At 36.3% G+C, this 23,650-nt stretch overlaps 1 protein-coding gene across 1 annotated transcript; it reads right to left on the bottom strand.

Moving 5' to 3' along the window:
• Nucleotides 1–182: 182 nt before the first annotated feature.
• On the bottom strand, nucleotides 183–23,354 carry LOC123547817 (furin-1-like). The gene is made up of 12 exons (XM_053524120.1): nucleotides 23,244–23,354; nucleotides 22,221–22,306; nucleotides 21,295–21,473; nucleotides 18,758–18,967; nucleotides 18,106–18,206; nucleotides 17,760–17,866; nucleotides 16,701–16,818; nucleotides 15,808–16,091; nucleotides 15,369–15,440; nucleotides 15,090–15,224; nucleotides 1,924–2,016; nucleotides 183–760 (listed from the first exon to the last, which is right to left on the bottom strand). The coding sequence occupies exons 1-12, from the start codon at nucleotides 23,336–23,338 to the stop codon at nucleotides 492–494; spliced, it is 1,749 nt and encodes a 582-aa protein (XP_053380095.1). The 5' UTR covers nucleotides 23,339–23,354; the 3' UTR covers nucleotides 183–491.
• Between the last annotated feature and the right edge of the window lie 296 nt (nucleotides 23,355–23,650).

Raw genomic sequence — 23,650 nt, 5'->3', positions numbered from 1 at the left:
AAAAGAGTTATCTGCCCTTGAAAACAGCATTTGGGGAAATGCTTTTTTATAGTCAATAATTCATTTAATGGTGTCATAAAATCTAATACAAAATATCTGAAATTTATTTCATGATGTAATAAAATAGATTTATTGATACAAAAAAAATAAAAGTAATTATTTTGCAATCCTGGTAAAAAACCAAGTGGCCCACTGTTGCATTTTCAATGTCCGGAAGTAAATTGTACAAGGAAGCATGCCAGCTACAGTATAGGCAATACAACAGAATCAGTGATTTGCTTAAAACGTGTGATTTATTAAAACAAAAACAACTGGCATTGACATATCACAGATAAAGATAAGTAAAGATGAATAAATATAGTTTTCATTAAAAACATGGTACCATATAATAAAAGAGTATAATAAAATAGTTTCATTTCACAGCCGTAATTAGCAATGCATCAAAAACATTGTAGCGAATATACAGCTGCAATGTGTAAGTAAAGCAAAGGTTAAGGCACTGAACGTAGAGGCGGCAATGTGCCTGGATGGGCTGAAGGCTGAAAAGATGTATTTGACGGTGTCTCAGCGGCCGAAAACACTCCCTGTTGAGAGGAATATGGGGGCGGGTCACCATGTGGCGCTGGAGCGACAGTTGCCGATGCTTTTGTTGAAAATAGGAGTTTGTAAACCAGGAATCCTACAGCCGTGAGTAATGCTATACCAACTACAGATCCAACGACGATCCCGATTATCAAAGCTGTGTTACTGCCTCCGTCGTCTGAAAATATATTGTGCATGTATCATCATGCAAACTGTACATTAATTAAGATAAAACATTTATATATATGGATCTCCAAATTGAAAAGTGATATACAATGCAATTAGTTTTAGCTAGTAAACATTGAAATCAACACAGAAATAGCTGCCAACCTCAAATGATTCAAATTAAATGTTGTTTTTTTTTTTGTGTTTTTTTTAATTATTATTTTCGGCAAAAATATGACTTCTTTCTGAATTAGGACTAGAAATGTTCTTAATAGGAATCTGAGCATCACTGCCAGGTCGATTACATTTGGAGGATGTCCCTAATTTAAGGTACATGTACTGGTTGGGAACCATTTTCCGGACACATTTTCATATTTCGGCTCCATTAATTCTTAAAAAAATATTTGACATAAATGAAGTCCACAGTGCACAAACTTCAGCCCCTTCTACATCCGATGTTGTAATCAGCATCGCATTGTGACGTAAAATATGGGTTCCGTGGGGCCTCAAATGGGGTCACTAAAATAAGGTATTTTTCCCGTCAGGTAAACCAATTTCCGGACAAATATTTTGACGGTGTTTTGTTGTTAATTTGATATCAAAATAAGTAATTAAACTATTTCTACACATTTTTTAATCATTCATCTCTTCAAAATTGCACTTGAAACATAACCCGACGTTCAATAGCAGCTACGAAAGCAAACCGAGGTTGACTATAAAAAACTCGAATTTCGTCTAACACGAATCCTTGATAATTCCAATAAAAATAGAATAAAATTAGTGCAAAAATCGACAGCCCTGCATTTTACGTAACATTTAGCGTGAAATTAAAAGTAGAACAAGTTATCAGCAGACAATCATTATGTAGTTTGATTATTTCTTCCACACTTGATATCTCGGCATGTGTGAACTACTGCGCATGCGCAATGCTATCTTCATGCCCCGTTAAGACAGAAAGTTGTTTCGTAAACGCAGGTGAGTTATCATCAAAAACCCAAACATTATACAGCCTTATAAAATAATGGTTTGTTGTAGACATGAAGAACAAACATCTAAATGTTCTAGATAAAACAATAATATGAATAACAACGAAATAAAGCGGATATTGCATGTGTCCGGAAACTGGTCCTGTCCGGAAAGTGGTTCCTAACCAGTAGATGAATTGTGTTAACATACCTGTCTGCTTTACTTTACATACATTGCTTGTACACTCCAAGGAGCTGGTGGCACATGGGATAACGTCATCACAATATCCGCCTAGCCGGCCATCTATTTAAAACATGTTTTTCAAACTGCATTACACAATGTATAACATAATAGAAATAATATGAGCCGCGCCACGAGAAAATCAACATTGTGGGTTTGCGACCAGCATGGATCCAGACCAGCCTGCGAATCCGCGCAGTCTGGTCAGGATCAATGCTGTTCGCTAACGGTTTCTCTAATTGCAATAGGCTTTGACAGCGAACAGCATGGATCCTGACCAGACTGCGCGGATGCGCAGGCTGGGCTGGATCCATGCTGGTCGCAAACCCACTATGTTGGTTTTCTCATGGCGCGGCTCATATGTGCGTTTTTGTGCGTGCATTGTACGTACACGTGAATGTACGTACACTTGGAATGAATATAGTTATGTTATCATCAAAAACATAAAACAGAAACCCAGACTTACTTCCAAGGTCAACTATTTTCAACCACAATCTTAATTGTAAAACGACATGGATAATGTTCCAAATAAACAACATCCCTAAACCGCAGCATCATAGCAACGCGTATGTATGCTTGTGTATAAAAAAAAGTAGTCGTAACTTGACCGCAATGGTTGACCTTAGGCTGATTATTCATATCGATTATTTCATTATAGAAATCAAGGATGCTTAGGGTAGCCTTGTATATTTATATGGAAGTAGTTTGTATACGTGCAGTATCAAAGTATATATACTTACATTTGATCAGTTAAATCTTTCCAGTACACTCACAGGCACTTGGTTGCACTGATGGTATGTCGAAAATTCGCTTTTTAAAGAATCTTAAAAATTTGGTCTAAGGATAGATATAAAGTGAAGGTATTGCACTCCGCCATTATCGGCCATTATCGGCAACGGAACTACGGTCGACTGGTTTTGCAAACGGTAGTAAGCCACTAATTTATCGTGGCGTGGTAACGAGAACTACCTAACTTATTTCATGCGTTAATATTAAATATTAACTCTGTATTACTAAAACAGATCAATGGAACAGACTGTAAAACGAACTGGAGTACATGTCGCTTTCTGCCTACAGAGCCAGAACCATAACACAAGACACATCGACAAAGATTGTATAAGAACTATCATTACAATTTTTCACAGAATTCATGATGGACCTCCAGAAATTTATAATTTTAACATGACATCACCGTACGTTAGGGGTTCTAACTGACCAGTCAGAGAGCTGCATTTTCGAGAACCTGCCAGTTTCCACTTGGGTATAACGAAGTATATTTACAATGAAAATAAAATGACTAGAAATAAATATCACACTATTTTAGATATCAAATTAAGATTTTTCACTGCACATGCTTCAGATGATGCTACAAACAACAAAACTTTGAAGTTTTGTTCAAATAGTATATGGATTTAATACCTTTATTTTAGTTTAAAGTTTGAGATTTTACAAAGGGGTCTACGATAAAGTCCGTGTGAAATGTAATAATCACCAAAGTGGAAATAAGTATCATTGCGCAATGTTATGGACATGATAAGATTATGAATGGTAATAACTGATTTGGTCTATTGCTGTACAGTTGTTTTTTCTTGTCTCTTGACATGGTATTTTTCAAACATCTGATGTTGTTGGAGGAATACATAAGGTGTGCTTCAGGTATAACTTCATTAGACACCTGGGTAGAACCACCAACCTTCCATGTACATGGATAAATTCTTCAAGCGAAAGATTTCTACACCAAAGCAGGACTTATAATCCACACTGGTGAAGAGCATGTAAATGTAACTCCTCAGTTGTGATGATAGTCTGTGTAAATATTTACTTACCAGCACTAAGTAGGGTTATGGAATAACCTTTTTGACATTTCACTGGTTTAAGACCACAAACACTGTAATAATCTATTTCATTTTCAAACTTAAAATTATCAATCCGTATTTAAACAAATTACCACTTTAAAACTGACTTCAAAAACTTAAAATTCCATAGCCTTCTGAACATTGCCTCCATAATATCTGAAATTTCCATCGATAAAATGGATATTCTCAAATTGCTAGCTAACCTAAAACCAGACAAAGCTGCAGGACCAGACCATTTTTGTCCAGTTGTCCTCCAGGAACTTTGTTTGCCCTCTATTCAAGAAGGGGGACACGCATGACTTGGCAAATTGTCTGTTATATCATTCACTGTGTAAGACACTAGAACACATCGTTGCCTCCGATGTCTCTGTTCACCTTTCTAAACGTAACATTATGACCTCCAACATGGCGTTTCTGAAGGAGATATTGTAAAACTCAACTAATTGAGTTAATAGGTGAGCTGATTAACAGCATTTCCAGTCGTAAACAAACTGACTTAATTGTACTCGACTTCAGTAAGACTTTTGTTAAGATCATGGTGTCTGTCCACAAGTCATCAAGTGGTATTATGCATTTCTACTTGATAGAAAGTCAATTTGTAGTTTTTGAGGGCGAAATTTCAAAAAAGTACTAAAGGCATCTGGGTTTCCACAAGGTTCCATCCTTAGACCTCAGTATTTTCTATTTTATATTAGCGATCTCCCATTTCCAATCAAGTCCCAAATCCGACACTTTGCCGACGATAATGTAGTATACATATACCTTATTATGATATCAATTCTGTGGATGGAAACAAAATCCTCCAGGAAAATCTTAACAAGCTAGAACAATGGGAAAATAGTGGGAAATGGAGTTTAATCCTTCTAAATTAGGCACTACATGTCACAAAAATCAAAGCTGTCATCAAAACCAAATATTTACTCCATGGCTATATTTTATAGTTAATTGTCAGAGCAAAATAGTGTGACAGATGTAAAATATCACTTAAATATCTTTAAATGCTAATAAACGCTTAATTTCATAATCATCCAAACAACAAACGAAAACGTCAAAACATAAGCATACAAATACTTGTCCGTCAACAGCTAGAATATGCATATACCATCTTGCACCCAAGTAATACTATGGAATAACCTTGACCTTGTGGAATAACCTGACCACAAAGTTTCAGATGTACTGTGGAATAATCTTGACCACCCTGACCTTGAAGCTTTCAAAGGGGTTGTAGCAACCATAAAGTACATGTACTAGACCAGAGTGCTATTGGTTTTTTTTTATCTTTGAATGCTTGTTCTTTTTTAATCACACTTACAATGCTAACATTCCTTTAGCCTTTTCATTTCAGCTGATGTCGGACCCATCAGTCTTTTAGAACTCTTTTTCAACATAACTAGCAAGTCGACGTGTATCCCATGTCTCTATCAGTCGAGAGATGACTTGACATTATGAGAGAGAGAGAGGGGGGAGAGGGAGAGAGAGAGAGATTACCTGCCTGCAGCCACTTATGAAGTATACCTACCTTTCATACAGAAATACATTTTCAATTTTTATAAATTAAATATCTGACATGTGCATTGTGAATAAGTTCTTTTTCTATAATTTAATGTTGTGAGCTTGTTTTTGACCTTGTGTAACCAATTTATTTTTATTACATAGTTTAAAAAAAGACAACAGTCATGATCAACGCTCAAAAGCCGGAAATAATTTAGTGGTTCAAAACCTTTTCATTACCCGTCATACACCGGTCATACACTTCCGTTGCCTCATCAGGCATACTTTATATGTAATAATATACCAAAACCTAAAATTTTAACTTTTTTAATAAAAGGGATTCACTTACAGTAAATAATGTTTTTGAATACAGGGAGCACTGGTGCACGTATTAAAACCAACAAACAGTAGGTACAGGCCAATATAAGAAAAATACTATCAGTGCAACCAAGTGCCTGTGAGTACGCTAATTCCTTATACACAAATTTATATTTCCTTTTTCTCGTGCAGCTCATGTTTTACGTACACTCCTTTTCAATAATAGGTTGTGCCTTATTATGTAATATAATACAAAGGTCAACCATCGGGGTCAAGTTGCGTCCACTAGTAGTCGCAACTTGACCGCGATGGTTGACCTTAGGCTGATTATTCATATCGATTATTACATTGTAGAAATCAAGGGTGTGTAACAGGTCAGATTTACGCTTAAAATATTTTCTTTAACTATTCTTGTTTCATTTGTTGTTGTAATTCATGGGCGCCGCCATATTGTCTTCTTCGCCGAATGTGTTTTACTACGGATCAATTCATTTGTTAATAATTAATGTTTAAAGTATTTTCATTGGTTTATGTTAGATCCAATTATTAATTGTTTATACCTGTCATGTGACTATGCGCGGGAAATTTCATTTATATACCCGTGCATAGTATTTTGTTAGTTAGATAGGCTGTACCGGGCAACCGGTACGTCACCGAAGCCTAAGAGCTTCATTTGTTTAATTGAGATCATTCTCACATAATACTTGCTTATAGCAAAACTCTAAAACTGAAACATCAGATTAATTTCCCTTCTCTTCTTTAGATTAATAATTAAAATTCTACTTTTATTCTTTAAGTTTCTTTGTTTATTTAAATTTAAATAAATTCTGAATAAATATAGATTTATATAGCCTAGATTAATTCTATAAATAAAAGTGTAGCACTACGTTGTTGACTCTTGTCTTCATTGTAGTTTAGAGAAATTCCCCAGAAATATATCGGTCATTATAGATCATAAATCAGTTCTACCACATACGATCACCCATCATTCTACATAAAGATATATTCCCAGCTGAGGTTCGAGCCAGTCTAACTAGAGCCTGGTACATTGGTGCCGTGACCAGGATTACCTTGAAATTAAGAAAGTACTGACTCAAAGATTTTCCCTGCAGGAGAGAGAATTAGCTTTCAGGTGTGAATTTCAAACTAGGAAAAGACTAAAGGGTGAATCTGTTGCCGATTATGGATATGTATTACGTAAGCTAGGACAAAAAGCTTTTCCGTCTATGCCTAGTACTGCGCTAGAAACATGTATAATTGATCAGTACATCCACGGATTAGGCAATTTTGATTTACGAAAACGTGTTCAGTTTTTACATCCTGACTCGTTAGATAAGGCAATAAGTGCAGCCGTTGAGTATTGTGCTTTACAGGGTTCAGTAGATAAGATTCGAAGCCTGAAAACTCTGAAGTCAGGGAGACAACTCCATCATCCTTGTTAGAAAAAAGATCAAGTTGCGTCCCTTAGATCGAAAAATCTTAAAGCGGATTGCAGTTTAGATGATTTACAAAAGTTGTTATCCTCTCTGCTTGATCAAAATTAGACAAAAAATTGACTGAAAATTGTCGTATATACAGGTAACGCTTTAAAACGTAATCAAAGCCCAAAAAGGACCGATCCTGTGCAACCGTACGGCGCAAATGCACAGCAACAGCGTAAAGGGTTCGAACCGAGACAAGGCCCAAGTAGAAGGTCGGATATTGTGTGTGGTTATTGTAATAAGAAAGGGCATGTAGAGTCACGTTGCTATAATAACCCAGCAGCAATTCAACCGCAATATAGTTATTATACCCCACAGGGACCCCAACCAAGACAATGATACGGACCAAAGTTCCAAGGACGTGAATTTTACTCACAAACACAGCCTCAATCGTACCAGGGAAACTAATTGAGACTGGGTTTGTGGCCGAAAATTCAGTCAATATTGTTTCAAATTGGCCAGAAAATAAAAAGTCAGATTGTTCCAAGCAAAATTCGGAATCGCAGATTCCTGCAGGTTCAACAAATATGCTTGCGAATCAGTGTATACCTGAAATTATAATAACCCCTCCGTAAACACACAGTGTGAGAAGTAGCAGTACAAACGCACTCGTAAAAGATCAAAAGTCAGTACATAATGACATATTACAGTCAAGGGTCAAGGTCGGATTGTACTTATAAAGAGGGTTGTTCAACAAATATGAATGTTTCTATGATAGAGAAAAGTTTGCAAAATACAGAAATTTTGAGACAGAGAGGTGAAGCTGAGAATGAGGGTTGTTCAAAGGCTGAAAATAAAAGTTATATGACAAATGAGAATGAGGGCTGTTTAAAGAGCTCAAAAACTGAAAATAAAAACTGTATGACAGAACAGCTTAATAGTATTGATAGTGTGGGTCGACCAATCAGTTCAAAAACTGATAGTGAAAGTTGCATGTAAGGAAACTTGAATGTTGTTGAGACAGAGGGTTGTTCATCAAGTAGTAAAAGCAATAAGGGATGTTCACAAATGATTCAAAATGAGAACTTGACATCTAAAAGTGGTACCTTTACAATTACAAATGAAGATTATAAAGAGAGCCCGCAAACTTCTTCATGCTACTATGTCAAATGTTTCTTTGATCAAATTAAAGGAGGCATGCTTATTGACACAGGTAGTCCTGTATCAATTTTATCTAGTAAGGCATATGACAGAATGAAAAATAAACCAAACTTAGACCCAGTCAATGAAACATTGTCGTCTGCAAATGGTACTAGTTTACAAATAAAGGGTAAATGTAAACTTGTGTTTCATATTGAACATATTCTGTAACCCTAGATGTGTATGTCGCCAATGTGGAAGAAACGATGGGCATTTTAGGTCTTGATTTCTTTGAATGGTATGATGTTAGCTTGAAAATACCTAAACGCCTTTTAAAAACAAAACTCGGCAAAGTCAAACTTCACAGGTATCAGAGTTTATGTTGTGCTAGAATAGAAATCTCTGAATCTGTACTTGTTCCAGCTCAGTCTGAGATGTTTATACCAGCTCATATAAATGGGAACTATACAAATAAGATAAATATGTTAGATCCCTCCAGAGATTTTATTAGCAAAGGAATCTATATTGCACATTCATTAGTAGACACATGTGATGAAAATCTTACTTTGTCAGTTATGAATGTCAATGACTCTCCATTCAGAATAAAAATCAACACAATTATGGGAAACATGAGTCCAGTCACTGAGATATTTCTTGGCAATGAGACATTTCCAGATCAAAGTACTGGAAGTACTTTACCTGAGCATTTAAGACCCTTGGTTGATTCATTAACCTCAACCATTGATAAAAAAAAAAGTTGAGGTTGAAAAATTATTAACGCAATTTCAAGATGTGTTTGTCGGACCTGATGGCAAACTAGGTCAAACAGATATTGCAGAACATTTCATTTACACCGGAAATGCTAAGCCAGTTCAGTTGTAAACCAAGAAGAATACCTTTACTTTTTACAGGGTGTTGTTGATGAAGAAATTGATAAAATGTTGGAGAAAAAAGTTATTGAGCCTTGTAATTCTCCTTGGTCTTCAGGTATCTGCTTAGTGAAAAAGAAAGATAACTCTGTCAGGTTTTGTGTGGATCTGAGAGCCTTGAATTCTGTGACAATCTTTGATGCATATCCCTTACCTAGGATTGATGAAACTCTAGATAGACTTGCAAACAGCCATTTTTACCATTGTCTAGACTTAGCTTCGGGATATTGGCAATTGAAACTGAATGAGTTTGATGCACCAAAAACTAGTTTCAGAATTCCGTCACGTGGTCAATTTATGTTCAGAGTCGTCCCCTTCGGATTAAAAAACGCATCAGCTTCTTTTCAGCGGCTGATGGAGGCTGTCTTAGTGGTTTTGGGTTTTGATAAAGTACTAGTTTCTTTGGATGATGTCTGTATTATGGGCAAATTTTTTATGAAGCACTTGAAAACCTGAGACTAGTCTTACTAAGGTTCAGACAAGCAAATTGATGTTAAAACCTAGTAAGTGTAAACTTTTTCAAACTAAGATAGTATTTCTAGGACATCAAGTATCAAGTCAAGGTATCACATCTGACCCTTCAAAAATAACGTGTATTAAAGAATGGCCAGTACCTGGAAATAAGCATGAAGTAAAATCAAGGTTAGGAATTTGTGGTTATTACAGGAGAATGATCAAAAACTTTGCAGCGATTGCTTTACCTCTCACTAGGCTGACAAGAAAAAGGCAAAATTTAAATGGGGAGATGCTGAGCAGTTAGCTTTTGATAAGTTAAAAGCATCCTTAATAAGCCCGCCCAATTCTTGCTTTTCCGCATGAAATTGGAAATTCATCTTAGATACAGACGCAAGCGCAGAACCATTTCTGGTATTGTTTCTCAAATACAAAATGGGCAAGAACGAGTTATTGCGTACGGTAGTAAGACATTAAATAATGCTCAACAGAATTATTGTGTCACAAAACGCGAGCTTTTAGCTGTAGTTCATTTTGTACAAGCTTACAAACATTACCTATTAGGAAGAATTTCTTATCAGGACTGATCACAAAAGCTTAATTCACTTACACAATTTCAAAGAACCAGAAGGCTTAATAGCTCGTTGGCTTAATGTGTTAGGAGCATATGAGTAGGGATATTGAGTACCGTGAAGGTTCAAAACATTTGAATGCAGATAGTCTTACAAGGGCAAATTAAACGACGCTGTAACATATATGGTTGTACGGAATGCACAAACTGTAAGCATTAAAATGATCAAAATGCAGATATGACTTCAAACAAGCCAGGTGATGAAACTGAAATAAGCTCAAGAGTAAAATCTTTAGTACAGTCAAAAGATGAAAATAACATTCAGCAAGATCAATGCAATGTACACACACAGACTAAAACTTGTGAAGGTCAAGGTGACATGTACTATTTCAGCAGTCCTTGCTCATGCATAAATTCAGTCAGTGCAAATGTTACTTGTGATTTATCAAATCCTGAGGTTAATTGGTTAAACTGCTGGTCTCATCAAGAGCTGATAAATTTACAGGAAAGTGATGTAGCCATAAAAGAAATTATCAGACTTAAACAAGAACAATCTGAAAAACCTGAAAAATCAAAATTGTCTATCATAGATTGTGATACAATTAAATTATGGCAAAACTGGGAAGTGCTTGAAGTTCATAAAAACCTTCTTTACTTCAAAAGTACAGACTGTAGTGGTCAGGGTTCTCTCAAACTGGTAGCCCCTGATAAGATTAGAAAGCACATTTTTGAGCATTTACATTGTCAAAGGTATGCAGGTCACTTAGGGAGAGACCGTACAATTGAAGCTGTTAAGCGCCGTTTTTTTGGCCTGGTATGAATCAAGATATTGCAATGTGGGTTCGTCATTTGTGAAATGTGTGCACGTTGTAACCTGGTCCTGGTAAAGGTAAATCAGCACTTAAGCAGATTCGAGCCTACAGACCTATGGAAATTTGTGCTGTAGATATTTTAGGTCCTTACCCTTACAAAGAACAACAATGAATACATAATTGTCTGTGGTTGTTACTTTACTAAGTGGAAGATGGCTTTTGCAATTTCCTGATCAAACTGCATATACAGTAGCTGACACACTTATCACCAACGTTTTCCTTCAGTATGGTTTTCCTGCACAATTACATACTGACCAAGGAGAAATTTTGAATCCCGTTTATTTTCTGCAATGTGTGATATCTTGCAAAATTGAAAAAACACATACCTGTCCCTATAACGCAAAATCAGATGGAATGATAGAGCGCTGTAATAAAACACTCATACAAATGTTAACCAGCTTTGTTTCTTCTGAAATAAATTTCAGAGACTGGGATGACCACCTCCCCTATGTTATGGCAGCTTATAGGGCCACTGAACATTCCAGTACAGGATGTACACCAAATTTACTCATGCTAGGCAGAAACATAGAGTACCCCATTGATTTAATGGTTGGTCCCCCTCCTGGTCAGTATGACATTGAATGTCCCATTGAATACATTGAGTGGGTCAAGTCTACAATGCGCGATGCTTTCTTGTTCGCACATGATCATTTAGGCATATCTGCCACTAGACAGAAACGATACTATGATAGAGGCTTAAAACCAAGAGAATTTTGTACTGGTGATTGGGTTTGGAGATGGTATCCTCCAACTGCAAATCAAAAATTAGGTTTGGGGTGGACGGGTCCATACCTAATTATTGAAAAACTTACATACTTAACATACAGGATACAAAAATCCAAGGACTCAAAGCAAAAAGTAGTCCATGTTGATCACCTTAAGCCTTATGAGGGTATTTCCCAGACCTGAGAATGGTTAGAAGATAACCTTACCATTGATCCTGATGAAGTGAATGATGATGTCACAATTGTAGATGATGTCATATATGATGTCACGAATTCTGACATTTCTCAAAAAGAGACAGATACATGTCAATCTAAGAGTAGTGATTACACAGTGCCATTTGTTCCAAGATCAGAAGGGAACGTAGCGTCAAACCAAGACAAATGTATAGTCCTGACTAAAATTATCTATAAAGATAATTTAAAACAAGTTGTATTCAAAACAGCACAGATGTTTTTAATCTATTGCTTAAAATACAGTTATTTTAAAAGTAAACATATCAGCACAATTTTGTGTAAAAAAATGTAATGTTATTTGTAAATTCATGAAATTGCATTATATGTAAATGTAATAAGTCATGAAACTTGTAAATTTATAATTGTATACCAGTCATGGAACTTGTTTTATGTTTAATGATGCTGATTATTATGTTGTATTACTTTATACTTGTGTGTAAAAAAAAAAAAAAAAATCAACATACAATAGTATGTCGAGTTAAAACTCAAAAGGGAGATAAATTCTGCAACTATAAATACAATTTTAAAAGAGTTGTCTTTCTTGTAAAAATTATTTATCTATAAAATGTATATAAATTATGTAAAAATATAATAATAATAATAAAAGATGATGTATAAATATAATCATTAATGTAAAATAAAAATCAATAAATAAGGTATAAATTAGTATGAAAATGCTTTAGAAAGTTTGAAAATAAGGAAATAAACAGTATGTATTTTGTTTATTCATTCTAATTATATTTTCTGTTTGAAATTAAATCTTTTCCTTGCCAATTTCAGTTATCATGGCTCAACAAATGTTAGAGGCAGCTGACAGACCTTTATGGCCGGAACAAGGGATGGAATGCCCTGTATCCCACTGCTCAGCAGGTAAATTTTTCAGTCGTTATGACAGATTCAGTGAACATTGGGCAAGGGTACATCTGCCAGTAGTATGAAATGTTCCACTGTAGTCTTCAGGGGTAATGAGGCTCGGCAGCACAGTAAACGCAATGGGTCACAACACTTGTGTGAGGCGTCTAAGATTGCAAATCCGAAATATATTAGCCCGGCAGGAGTCAGTAAGCCACGCTTCCCCTCACATCAAGAAAGGAGGGATATGGAGGAAGAAAGGCAGGTCAAAAATGAGAGAGAAAAACAACACAGGAAGGAGGAAGATAGGGAGGCTAGGAGAAATGTTCAACGTGTGGAACTGTATGGACTAAATGCAATGTCACCTATTGAATTAGATTATTATGACGAAATTAGCCACTGGTAGTGTCAAGCGTTATTATTTTTCATTTACTTATAGTGCTACAGTTATATGGTTTTTTTGGAACACACTATTTTGTCAGTTATTTTTGGATTTATTTCCATATTGAAATTTCTATCTTTTTATTATAGAACTATAAATAAATTGTTACTTAAAGAATCTATAGTGATTACTTACTACTTTATAATTTAAGAGTTAAATGTTATGTCAGTAGGTTTTAAAGTACTTTATAATTTAATTTTAGGACTATTTGTTCTTTGCATTTTTGGTTTTGATTATGATTAAGTAACTCTTTAACTTAAGTCAAGACTTAAGTCATCATTAAATATATATCTACTTTCATTCCTTATTCACATAGATTTTTCATTACGTATTAAAATATTTTGCAATATTTTAATTTATTTAAGGAGAAAGGAATGTAACAGGTCAGATTTACGCTTAAAATATTTTCTTTAACTATTCTTGTTTCATTTGTTGTTGTAATTCATGGGCGCCGCCATATTGTCTTCTTCGCCGAATGTGTTTTACTACGGATCAATTCATTTGTTAATAATAATGTTTAAAGTATTTTCATTGGTTTATGTTAGATCCAATTATTAATTGTTTATACCTGTCATGTGACTATGCGCGTGAAATTTCATTTATATACCCGTGCATAGTATTTTGTTAGTTAGATAGGCTGTACCGGGCAACCGGTACGTCACCGAAGCCTAAGAGCTTCATTTGTTTATTGAGATCATTCTCACATAATACTTGCTTATAGCAAAACTCTAAAACTGAAACATCAGATTAATTTCCCTTCTCTTCTTTAGATTAATAATTAAAATTCTACTTTTATTCTTTAAGTTTCTTTGTTTATTTAAATTTAAATAAATTCTGAATAAATATAGATTTATATAGCCTAGATTAATTCTATAAATAAAAGTGTAGCACTAAGTTGTTGACTCTTGTCTTCATTGTAGTTTAGAGAAATTCCCCAGAAATATATCGGTCATTATAGATCATAAATCAGTTCTACCACATACGATCACCCATCATTCTACATAAAGATATATTCCCAGCTGAGGTTCGAGCCAGTCTAACTAGAGCCTGGTACAGGTGCTTGGGGTAGCCGTGTATATTTATATGGAATTAGTTTGTATACAGTACAGTATCAAAGTATATACTTACATTTGATCAGTTAAATATTTCCAATACACTAATCTATATTTACGCAAATTTATATTTCCTTTTCCTCGTGCAGCTCGTGTTTTACGTACACTCCTTTTCAATAATAAGTTGTGCCTCATTATGTATTGTAATGCAAAGGTCAACCATCGGGGTCAAGTTGCGTCTACTATATGTAAAACACAAACACGCTCTTGTAGATTTATGTAAAAATAACTTATCCCTTATCATGCTGGACACGACTCATTCTGCCTTTACGGCCAGAGAAGATCAGTGCAGGCTGATCTTGGTCTGCACTGTTCGCCATTCAGTCAGTATCCTTTTGGTAAGCACCCCTTTTAACAGTTAATGGTACTGTCCAAATTGAAAGATGGACACATTCATTATAGAAATTTAGCAGTGTAAGGGTTAAAGAACCATAAGCGTATGTGCACAGTGTCTTCAAGACAAACATCATTAAGGGCCCAACGAAACAGGCTTGTGACTATCATGGAGACCCAACCTCTCCCGTCAGGAAGGAGTATTTGTCGCACTGATTATGGATTGAATACTAAACAGGTATTTCTAAATGCTGTCGAATCGTTACACCACTGTTAATAAAACATTTCATGACATAATTAAATATAACTGGTGAATTGTCATGATTCAAAATCTTAAAAAAAATATTGTAAGAGTTGAGTGTTTGGTGCGAAGCTGAAATATATTACCTTGTTTACAAAAGATGTCTAGCACGCGGTACCCGTTGTTGCAAACAACACAAAATTCACCATCCTCTAGACAGCCGCCATCGGTAAGAGAGCTACAGTTGGTGGAGTCTGAGCATGGACCTCCCAATGCACCCGCTGTAGCAAAAAATATCTGCTTATTTAAGTTTACAACACATGACATATCAAAGGATTGTTATTTATCTTATGTGTCGATATTCCGTAACAACAACACACGTTTTAAACAATATCAATACAAATATTAGGACTGTAAATATTTACCAGCAGGAGTTCCGGCAAGCGGATCTGTCAGTGTGCCGTAAAACTGTATATTCCAGTAATACAGATTCATACCTAGAAATAAATACATCTAGTTATTAATAAACATGCGCCAAATGGGTTCCTTCTCTTATACCAATAGTATGACATATCAAAAAAAGCACTTTAATTATCATTGAAACTATCAACAATGGTATCTAACAAATGCACACATTTCAACAGCAGATGTATGTGCTGCGATTATAATGTTTTTATGGTTCTGTAACGTGAACATTCACTGTCCAATGCTCCATTGATAGTTCTTCATATGAAGGGTGTAATTAAAGTTCTATAGTGATAATTTATTATTACATATATGAAAGACATATTCAGCTGATAGAAATAACCACAGTTTCATTTCGTTTCAATCTGATCAAGATTAAAATGAAAAGTTTAAACTTACTAGTTCCACCGTAGACATCTGACATAGTCAGGGTCCATTCTCCCTCTGGGTCCTCGCCCCAGTTATGTACTGACATAAAATCCCAGGTTGTTTTCGAAGAGGATGAATCATAGTATCTCGATCTGAATAGTATACTTTGAGTTCCTGAGGGAGAATCTAGGTAAAATTCAATATCACCCCGATATGAAGCCTTGTAACTGATGGTAACAACCAAATGTTCTAGGTAACTGATGTAGCATTGTGTGGCATTGTATGTACTTGTTATATTTTCACTTACTGTCGAACTAAAATAAGTCATAACCGTTTGTATAAAAAAAAAACTTGACTTACAATACAATCTTACATCCATTGCACAAAGAATCGGAAAGGAAGCACTCATAATGCGCACACCCATGACAGTTAAATACTCTCGCAAAATTCTGTGCATTACAAAGTCTAAGAGGTAAACTAACGTCCTAAATCGTTAATCTTAGATTGTTACTAACTTGCTCGACTGAACTATCGCTGCAGTATAAGAACTTTTATTTTAACCGAGTTCAACGCAAAATGATTTATGATGTACCGCCTCTTGTGTATAAGTCTTCGTTTTTACAGATTTCTACCCTTAAAGCGTTCATTTTACATTAGGCTGAATTTTAAACCTGCAATACGTTCGCCATGAATTTGCATAAAATCGTACATTGCCAGTGCAATTGGAGCACCTCGTCGTACATGCACATATTTTCATGTTATTCGACGCCTTTGTCATAAGCGTTATAAAATAACTTATGTAAAAATGCTGTATTTGCGTTGATTTGTTCTTTTGTACCATCAACAATATTCCTGACGTAGTTTCAGTTCGCAGATATAAGTTTTCTGGATCAGTCGTATTCGAAACTCTAACCTATACTTACTCATATACGTCTATCTGTGTTGACGAACAGCTGGTACTGGAAGGTACAGTTTGCCAAGATGGGGCATTGTCCACCATAGCTTCGGCGTCCATCAACCCAAATCCAAACCAATGACTTACTGAAATACAATTTCTGGATTCTTTTCACAGATTCCAAACATTTATCAAACAAGAGGGCCATGAAGGTCCTGTATTGCTCATCTGACCCTCTTCAAGACAGGTTATGACTTCACCTAGATTTCAGAAAGGCAACCATTCTGACTAAGTTTCATTCAGATCAGGTAGAAAGATTTAAATAGCATTAACAAGGAGGTTTTCAATGAATAGACATAGTGACCTAGTTCTTTCTTTGCTTCAAATAATGCAGTTTCTGAAATTACATAGATTTAATACAGATAAACATTTTGATAAAGATAAATGAAGATAAGGTAGACACTGTGTAAACTTTTATCAATTGTATCCCAGTTTCTAAGATATACGTTTTATAAAAACAAACATATTGACAAATTTCCATGAAGATCTTGCAGTAAATAGTGCCTCTAGACTGTTAACAATGTTTTCCTATGATTTGATCTAGTGACTTATATTTCAACCCATTATATATATCAGCGTCTCGACATAGATATGTCAAAGACAAGCATTCTGACAATTTGTCAGGAAAATCCGTAGGAAAGCGTGTTTCTATTATCTGACCTAGAGACCTAGTTTTTGACATCAAGATAACCATTTATCAAACACGTCCGATTTTATTTGCGATTACTGAGAACGTGTATGAAACCAAACACAACAGATCTATTTCAGAACTTTGATGATATCGTTCTATTGGTCTTCCATCGAGTCAAACAACAATAAGAGTCACAGACCAATAGCGGCAACCAGCAACACTGTTAAAAGAAGGAATTAGAAAAATGAACAATAGATGTGTAAACCTTTCTTTTCAAAAAAGGTTAAAAGAAACATCGTAGACTTAATAGACTGAGATGTGTCCTAAATATCTAATTGCTTCAATTAACATAAAAGTAACATAACCTAATTATATATCAATTTACCTTTTACTTACCTTGGTACCCAGCTCCGTTTGTGTAGAAGCTAGCGTTAGCGTGGAGACCAGATGATATGGAATATTCTACAATCATATGTTGTATATCCCTCCATGTTAGAGCAGAGCTTAAACGTTCAAGAAATAAAATAACATGAAGAAAACGCATTGTGTGTTATTCAAATAACGAGAAGATCATTCATATTAAGTCATATATTAATAAAAATGGAAAAGTTCAACTAAAAAATGGATTTTTTGTTGTTGTTGTTGTTGTTGTTATTGTGTTATATCTTTTCATTTTGTACTTTTATACCCAGCATGTTTAAAAGGAAACTTATCTTCTTAACGACTAAAAGTTTCTGTTTACTTTGCTTGAAGAGTTAATGCACAAATTCCTGAGGCTACTGGCGTGGCCGAGGAAGTCCCGGAAAAGTCGTTCACACACGTATCTGAAGGCCCCGTAGTTGTCTGAAGTAGAAAAAAACACCAGTAATTTATTTTTCTCTACCATCACATCGTGTATTGATGGTAACTGTCTGTAGGGTAGGACATGTACATTGGGATGTAAATGTTTCAGCAATAGGAAACGAACACAAACATGATAAGTTTCCACCAATAGTCTTTGGAAATGCCTATCTGTAAAACCTACTGTACGTTAGATATTAAAGCATTATTGCCATGTATCGTTTGTGAAATATTGTGAAAATAGTATTGTCCGCATAACTAGTCAGTAAGTGTTTTATATCTTTTATATGAATAATATTATTTTATATTTCTTCCCTCATGCTGCATATAATATAGATGTTCTCATGCTTTTATAAAGAAAAGTCATTTATTACAAGCTTCCACGAGGTAGGAGGGTACGTAGGTAGGTAGACAGATGGTTGTTCTGTAAAACTGTTTTGACCGATTTATACATCGGTGCTTTATAGTCTTTGTCATTTGTTTGTTCGTAGACAATTCGTCAACCCTCGTGACAATATTCAATCAAGTTCATAGTATTAATTTGGAATAGTTACAATTTGAGCATTTGGCGAATCCCCACTGTACGCTGCTGCAAGTATAGCCGTGCAGTGTTCTGAGTACCAAGTCGGGGCTGTTGTCTCCGACATGGCGGCAACGGCTATAGTGTAAATACTGTTGGCGTATCCGTCAGCGTTACAATCATCGTAGTAATATCCGCCATTCCCTGAAGCCCACGTATAGATAGCTCCTTTCCCTCCCCGTCCCTAAAAGTTAAACAAACTATTTTTTGAAGCCTACATATATATAAGTCCTTTTCCCCCATACAAGGTAAACAAACAATTTCCTGCAGCTCATGTATGATAGCTCCTCTTCCCTACAAAGTAAACAAACAATTCCATGAAGCTCACGTATAGATAGCTCCTCCCCCTCCCGTTCCCCACAAAGTAAACAAACAATTCCATGAAGCTCACGTATAGATAGCTCCTCCCCCTCCCGTTCCCCACAAAGTAAACAAACAATTCCATGAAGCTGACGTATAGATAGCTCCTTCCCCTCCCGTTCCGCACAAGGTAAACAAACAATTCCATGAAGCTGACGTATAGATAGCTCCTCCCCCTCCCGTTCCCCACAAAGTAAACAAACAATTCCATGAAGCTGACGTATAGATAGCTCCTCCCCCTCCCGTTCCCAAAAAGTAAACAAACAATTCCATGAAGCTGACGTATAGATAGCTCCTCCCCCTCCCGTTCCCCACAAAGTAAACAAACAATTCCATGAAGCTGACGTATAGATAGCTCCTCCCCCTCCCATTCCCCACAAAGTAAACAAACAATTCCATGAAGCTGACGTATAGATAGCTCCTCCCCCTCCCGTTCCCAAAAAGAAAACAAACAATTCCATGAAGCTGACGTATAGATAGCTCCTTCCCCTCCCGTTCCCAAAAAGTAAACAAACAATTCCATGAAGCTCACGTATAGATAGCTCCTTCCCCTCCCGTTCCCAAAAAGTAAACAAACAATTCCATGAAGCTCACGTATAGATAGCTCCTCCCCCTCCCGTTCCCAAAAAGTAAACAAACAATTCCATGAAGCTCACGCATAGGTAGCTCTTTTCCCTCACGTTCCATACAAAGTAAACAAACAATTCCATGAAGCTGACGTATAGATAGCTCCTCCCCCTCCCGTTCCCAAAAAGAAAACAAACAATTCCATGAAGCTCACGTATAGATAGCTCCTCCCCCTCCCATTCCCCACAAAGTAAACAAACAATTCCATGAAGCTGACGTATAGATAGCGCCTCCCCCTCCCGTTCCCAAAAAGAAAACAAACAATTCCATGAAGCTCACGTATAGATAGCTCCTCCCCCTCCCATTCCCCACAAAGTAAACAAACAATTCCATGAAGCTCACGTATAGATAGCTCCTCCCCCTCCCGTTCCCAAAAAGTAAACAAACAATTCCATGAAGCTCACGCATAGGTAGCTCTTTTCCCTCACGTTCCATACAAAGTAAACAAACAATTCCATGAAGCTGACGTATAAATAGCTCCTCCCCCTCCCGTTCCCAAAAAGAAAACAAACAATTCCATGAAGCTCACGCATAGGTAGCTCTTTTCCCTCGCGTTCCATACAAAGTAAAAACACACATCTCTCAAGCGCACATATGGACAGCTCCTTACCCAAGCAGAGTAAACAAACACAAGGTAAACAAACAATTCCATGAAGCTCACGTATAGATAGCTCCTCCCCTCCCATTCCCCACAAAGTAAACAAACAATTCCATGAAGCTGACGTATAGATAGCTCCTCCCCCTCCCGTTCCCAAAAAGAAAACAAACAATTCCATGAAGCTCACGTATAGATAGCTCCTCCCCCTCCCATTCCCCACAAAGTAAACAAACAATTCCATGAAGCTGACGTATAGATAGCGCCTCCCCCTCCCGTTCCCAAAAAGAAAACAAACAATTCCATGAAGCTCACGTATAGATAGCTCCTCCCCCTCCCATTCCCCACAAAGTAAACAAACAATTCCATGAAGCTGACGTATAGATAGCTCCTCCCCCTCCCGTTCCCAAAAAGAAAACAAACAATTCCATGAAGCTCACGCATAGGTAGCTCTTTTCCCTCACGTTCCATACAAAGTAAACAAACAATTCTCTGAAGCGCGCATATGGATAGCTCCTTTTCCAAGCAAAGTAAACAAACACAAGGTAAACAAACAATTCTCTGAAGCTCACGTATAGATAGCTCCTCTTCCCTTCAAAGTAATCAAACAATTCACTGAAACATAAGTATAGATAACCCTTTCCCCTCCCCTTCGCTACAAAGTAATAAAAAACAATAACCTGAAGCACACGTAAAAATAGCTCCTCTTTTATGCAAAGTAAACAAACATTTCAATGAAGCTCACTTCCCCTCCAAGGCTTTCTCTTTTATATTCAAGTTGGATGTAAATGCACTAAGTTAGAGACTGGGAATAATTTTATAAGCGACCGGAAATACAAGGAGGTTTACCAGGCTAAATGTTTTGTATAACACAAATAAACTGTATAGCATAGCCTTCGGGACATGTTCACAGAATGTTAAGTTTGTACCTCGGTAACACCTGTTTGCAGCGCCTCCACTTGTATTGATGCCAGTCCAGAAAACGATTCTCCGTCATCGGTCGGTCCCCAGCTGTTACTATATATATCAATACTTGAGAGCTCGTGCGTCAGTGCTAACGCTTCGTCTGCTTGAGTTGCCCCAATGTATCCGTCGAGCAGTCGTATCGCTGAGCAACGGGAAAAAACGCATTTCGTTTAAGTATGCAGCATTTATTGGTGGCTTGTTTTTAAGATGGTCAGCATTATGGCATTTATGTTTACCTAGATGAAAACTTTTGCATCAAGTAATGAGAAAGCCTCCATGTCTTTTGAACCTGGACAAGGTTTAAAAACTTAATTCAGGACATTTCAAAAGTGTTAGGTCATTAGAGACTGTGGACTCGAAACCTCAAATCATGGATACCTCTGCACTTACATAAGAACATTCAGATATGTTATTTCTTTGCTAGTATGTTTTTCAAATGTGTTCTTTATGCAATAAATCGTTTATAAATAACATATCAGCATTTACCGCTTACACAACAATATCAACACTATAACTGTATAATGATATTATTCACAAACATTTCTATCACACATCCCGCGGTTTCCCCTGCAAAGCATTTGAGTCTACTAAAACAAGGTGTACTAATATTAAAGTTAAGTCAAGATGCACGTGCTAAGGTAGACTATTAAGAAAACGAACAGTGAAACACAATTTTCAAAGGGTATATTGGGTAGAACTAAAAAAACTCAAGAATTACAAAAAAGACTGCCTGTTTCGCAAACACAAAGTTAACATGGAATTTTGTTCGCAAGCTTGCTCCACATCACGTGAATGAGACATAAAGTACCAAAGTCAGTAAGTGAAAATGACACAACTGCAGAGCTGATTTTCTACATTATTACCTAAACTATCTACATAATTACCTAACCTGGTAAAGAAGCATCGTAAGCCACCCCGACTACACAGTCTGTGTTTTTCGCAGCACCAGCAACCCCAGCACAATTTGTACCGTGTCTGAAACAAAATAAAACACTGATACCAGCAATCTCAGAACAACTTGTACTGTGTCTACAACAAAATAAAACATTGATACAGGCAACTCTACACAAACTACTTCGAAACAACTGTAGTCCTCCCGCTCAGCTCAATAGGGAGTGCGCAGGTCTACAGATTTTGGCTTCGCGAGTTCGATCTCCGAGCGAGGCGTATGTTCTCTGTGACGATTTGGCAAAAGTTATTATGTCTCAAGTCATTTCGTCCTCCATCTCTGATTCATGTACAGAAGGTGTTTACTCGCGGAGAACAGGTTTATGCTGATACAGAGTCTAGGTTAGGTTAATTGCCTGCCGTAACATAACTGAAATACTGTTGAAAAACGGCGTTAAACCCAAACAAACATGTAGAGAAGGTGTTGTTTACTCGCGGAGAACAGGTTTATGCTGATACAGAGTCTAGGAACTCTAGTTAGGTTAATTGCCTGCCGTAACATAACTGAAATACTGTTGAAAAACGGCGTTAAACCCCAAACAAACAACTTGTGTCACAACTGAAACAAAACATTGACAAAATGCGCTCATTTGATTGGTCGAAATGAGTGCACGCGCGGGTCCGGAAAAAGCGATATTGACCTGCAAAAGTGATAATGACTCTTGTGATATCACTTTTTCTCATATGTATGAAATATGGGCCAGTCAAATGAATGCATTTGAGAAGGGCATATAATATAACAATTATAGACTTATGTTTCGGTCAATATGTGTTTTTACGGACCTTTAAAAACACATATTGACCTCGGACTGCGTCCTCGGCCAATATCATTTTTTACAGGTCCATAAAAACACAAATTGACCTCAACATAAGTCAGTAACTGTATAATAAAACAGTTCTCTACAATAAACTTTGCCAGGAGGCTAAAGTGTATAAATAGTAACAGTATAAGAATGATACGTACCCCTCCCCGGAATGGACATGAGATGGATCCGCACTGTCGTAGATAATATCGTAACTCAACGCTGGATCCTGTACACAAATAACAACAAAATACATTTCAATTCAAAATTTAAAGTTGTACTACAATGATTTAATATCCGGCAGAATTGTTTATATCTTTTTTACTGATAAAGTAAAATAAAATTGGCACCCGGTATCATTGCCACCAGTGTGCTGTATCGTTACTAACTGTCCAAGAACTTAATATATTGATATAATATTTCAACACAAACTTGATGGAATATTTTCGTAAAGTCTGCGAAAAATTTCAAGTGTAACTCACATATCGCCATCTTTGTAAAATAAGCACACAATCCCAAATATTAAATATTATATCTTGATAGAACACAATTAATTTACAACTATGAA

Source organism: Mercenaria mercenaria, chromosome 15, assembly GCF_021730395.1.
Source record: "Mercenaria mercenaria strain notata chromosome 15, MADL_Memer_1, whole genome shotgun sequence".
Lineage (NCBI taxonomy): Eukaryota > Metazoa > Mollusca > Bivalvia > Venerida > Veneridae > Mercenaria > Mercenaria mercenaria.
Note: the sequence above shows the minus strand (reverse complement) of the source record. Positions and strands in the feature narration are given on the sequence as shown.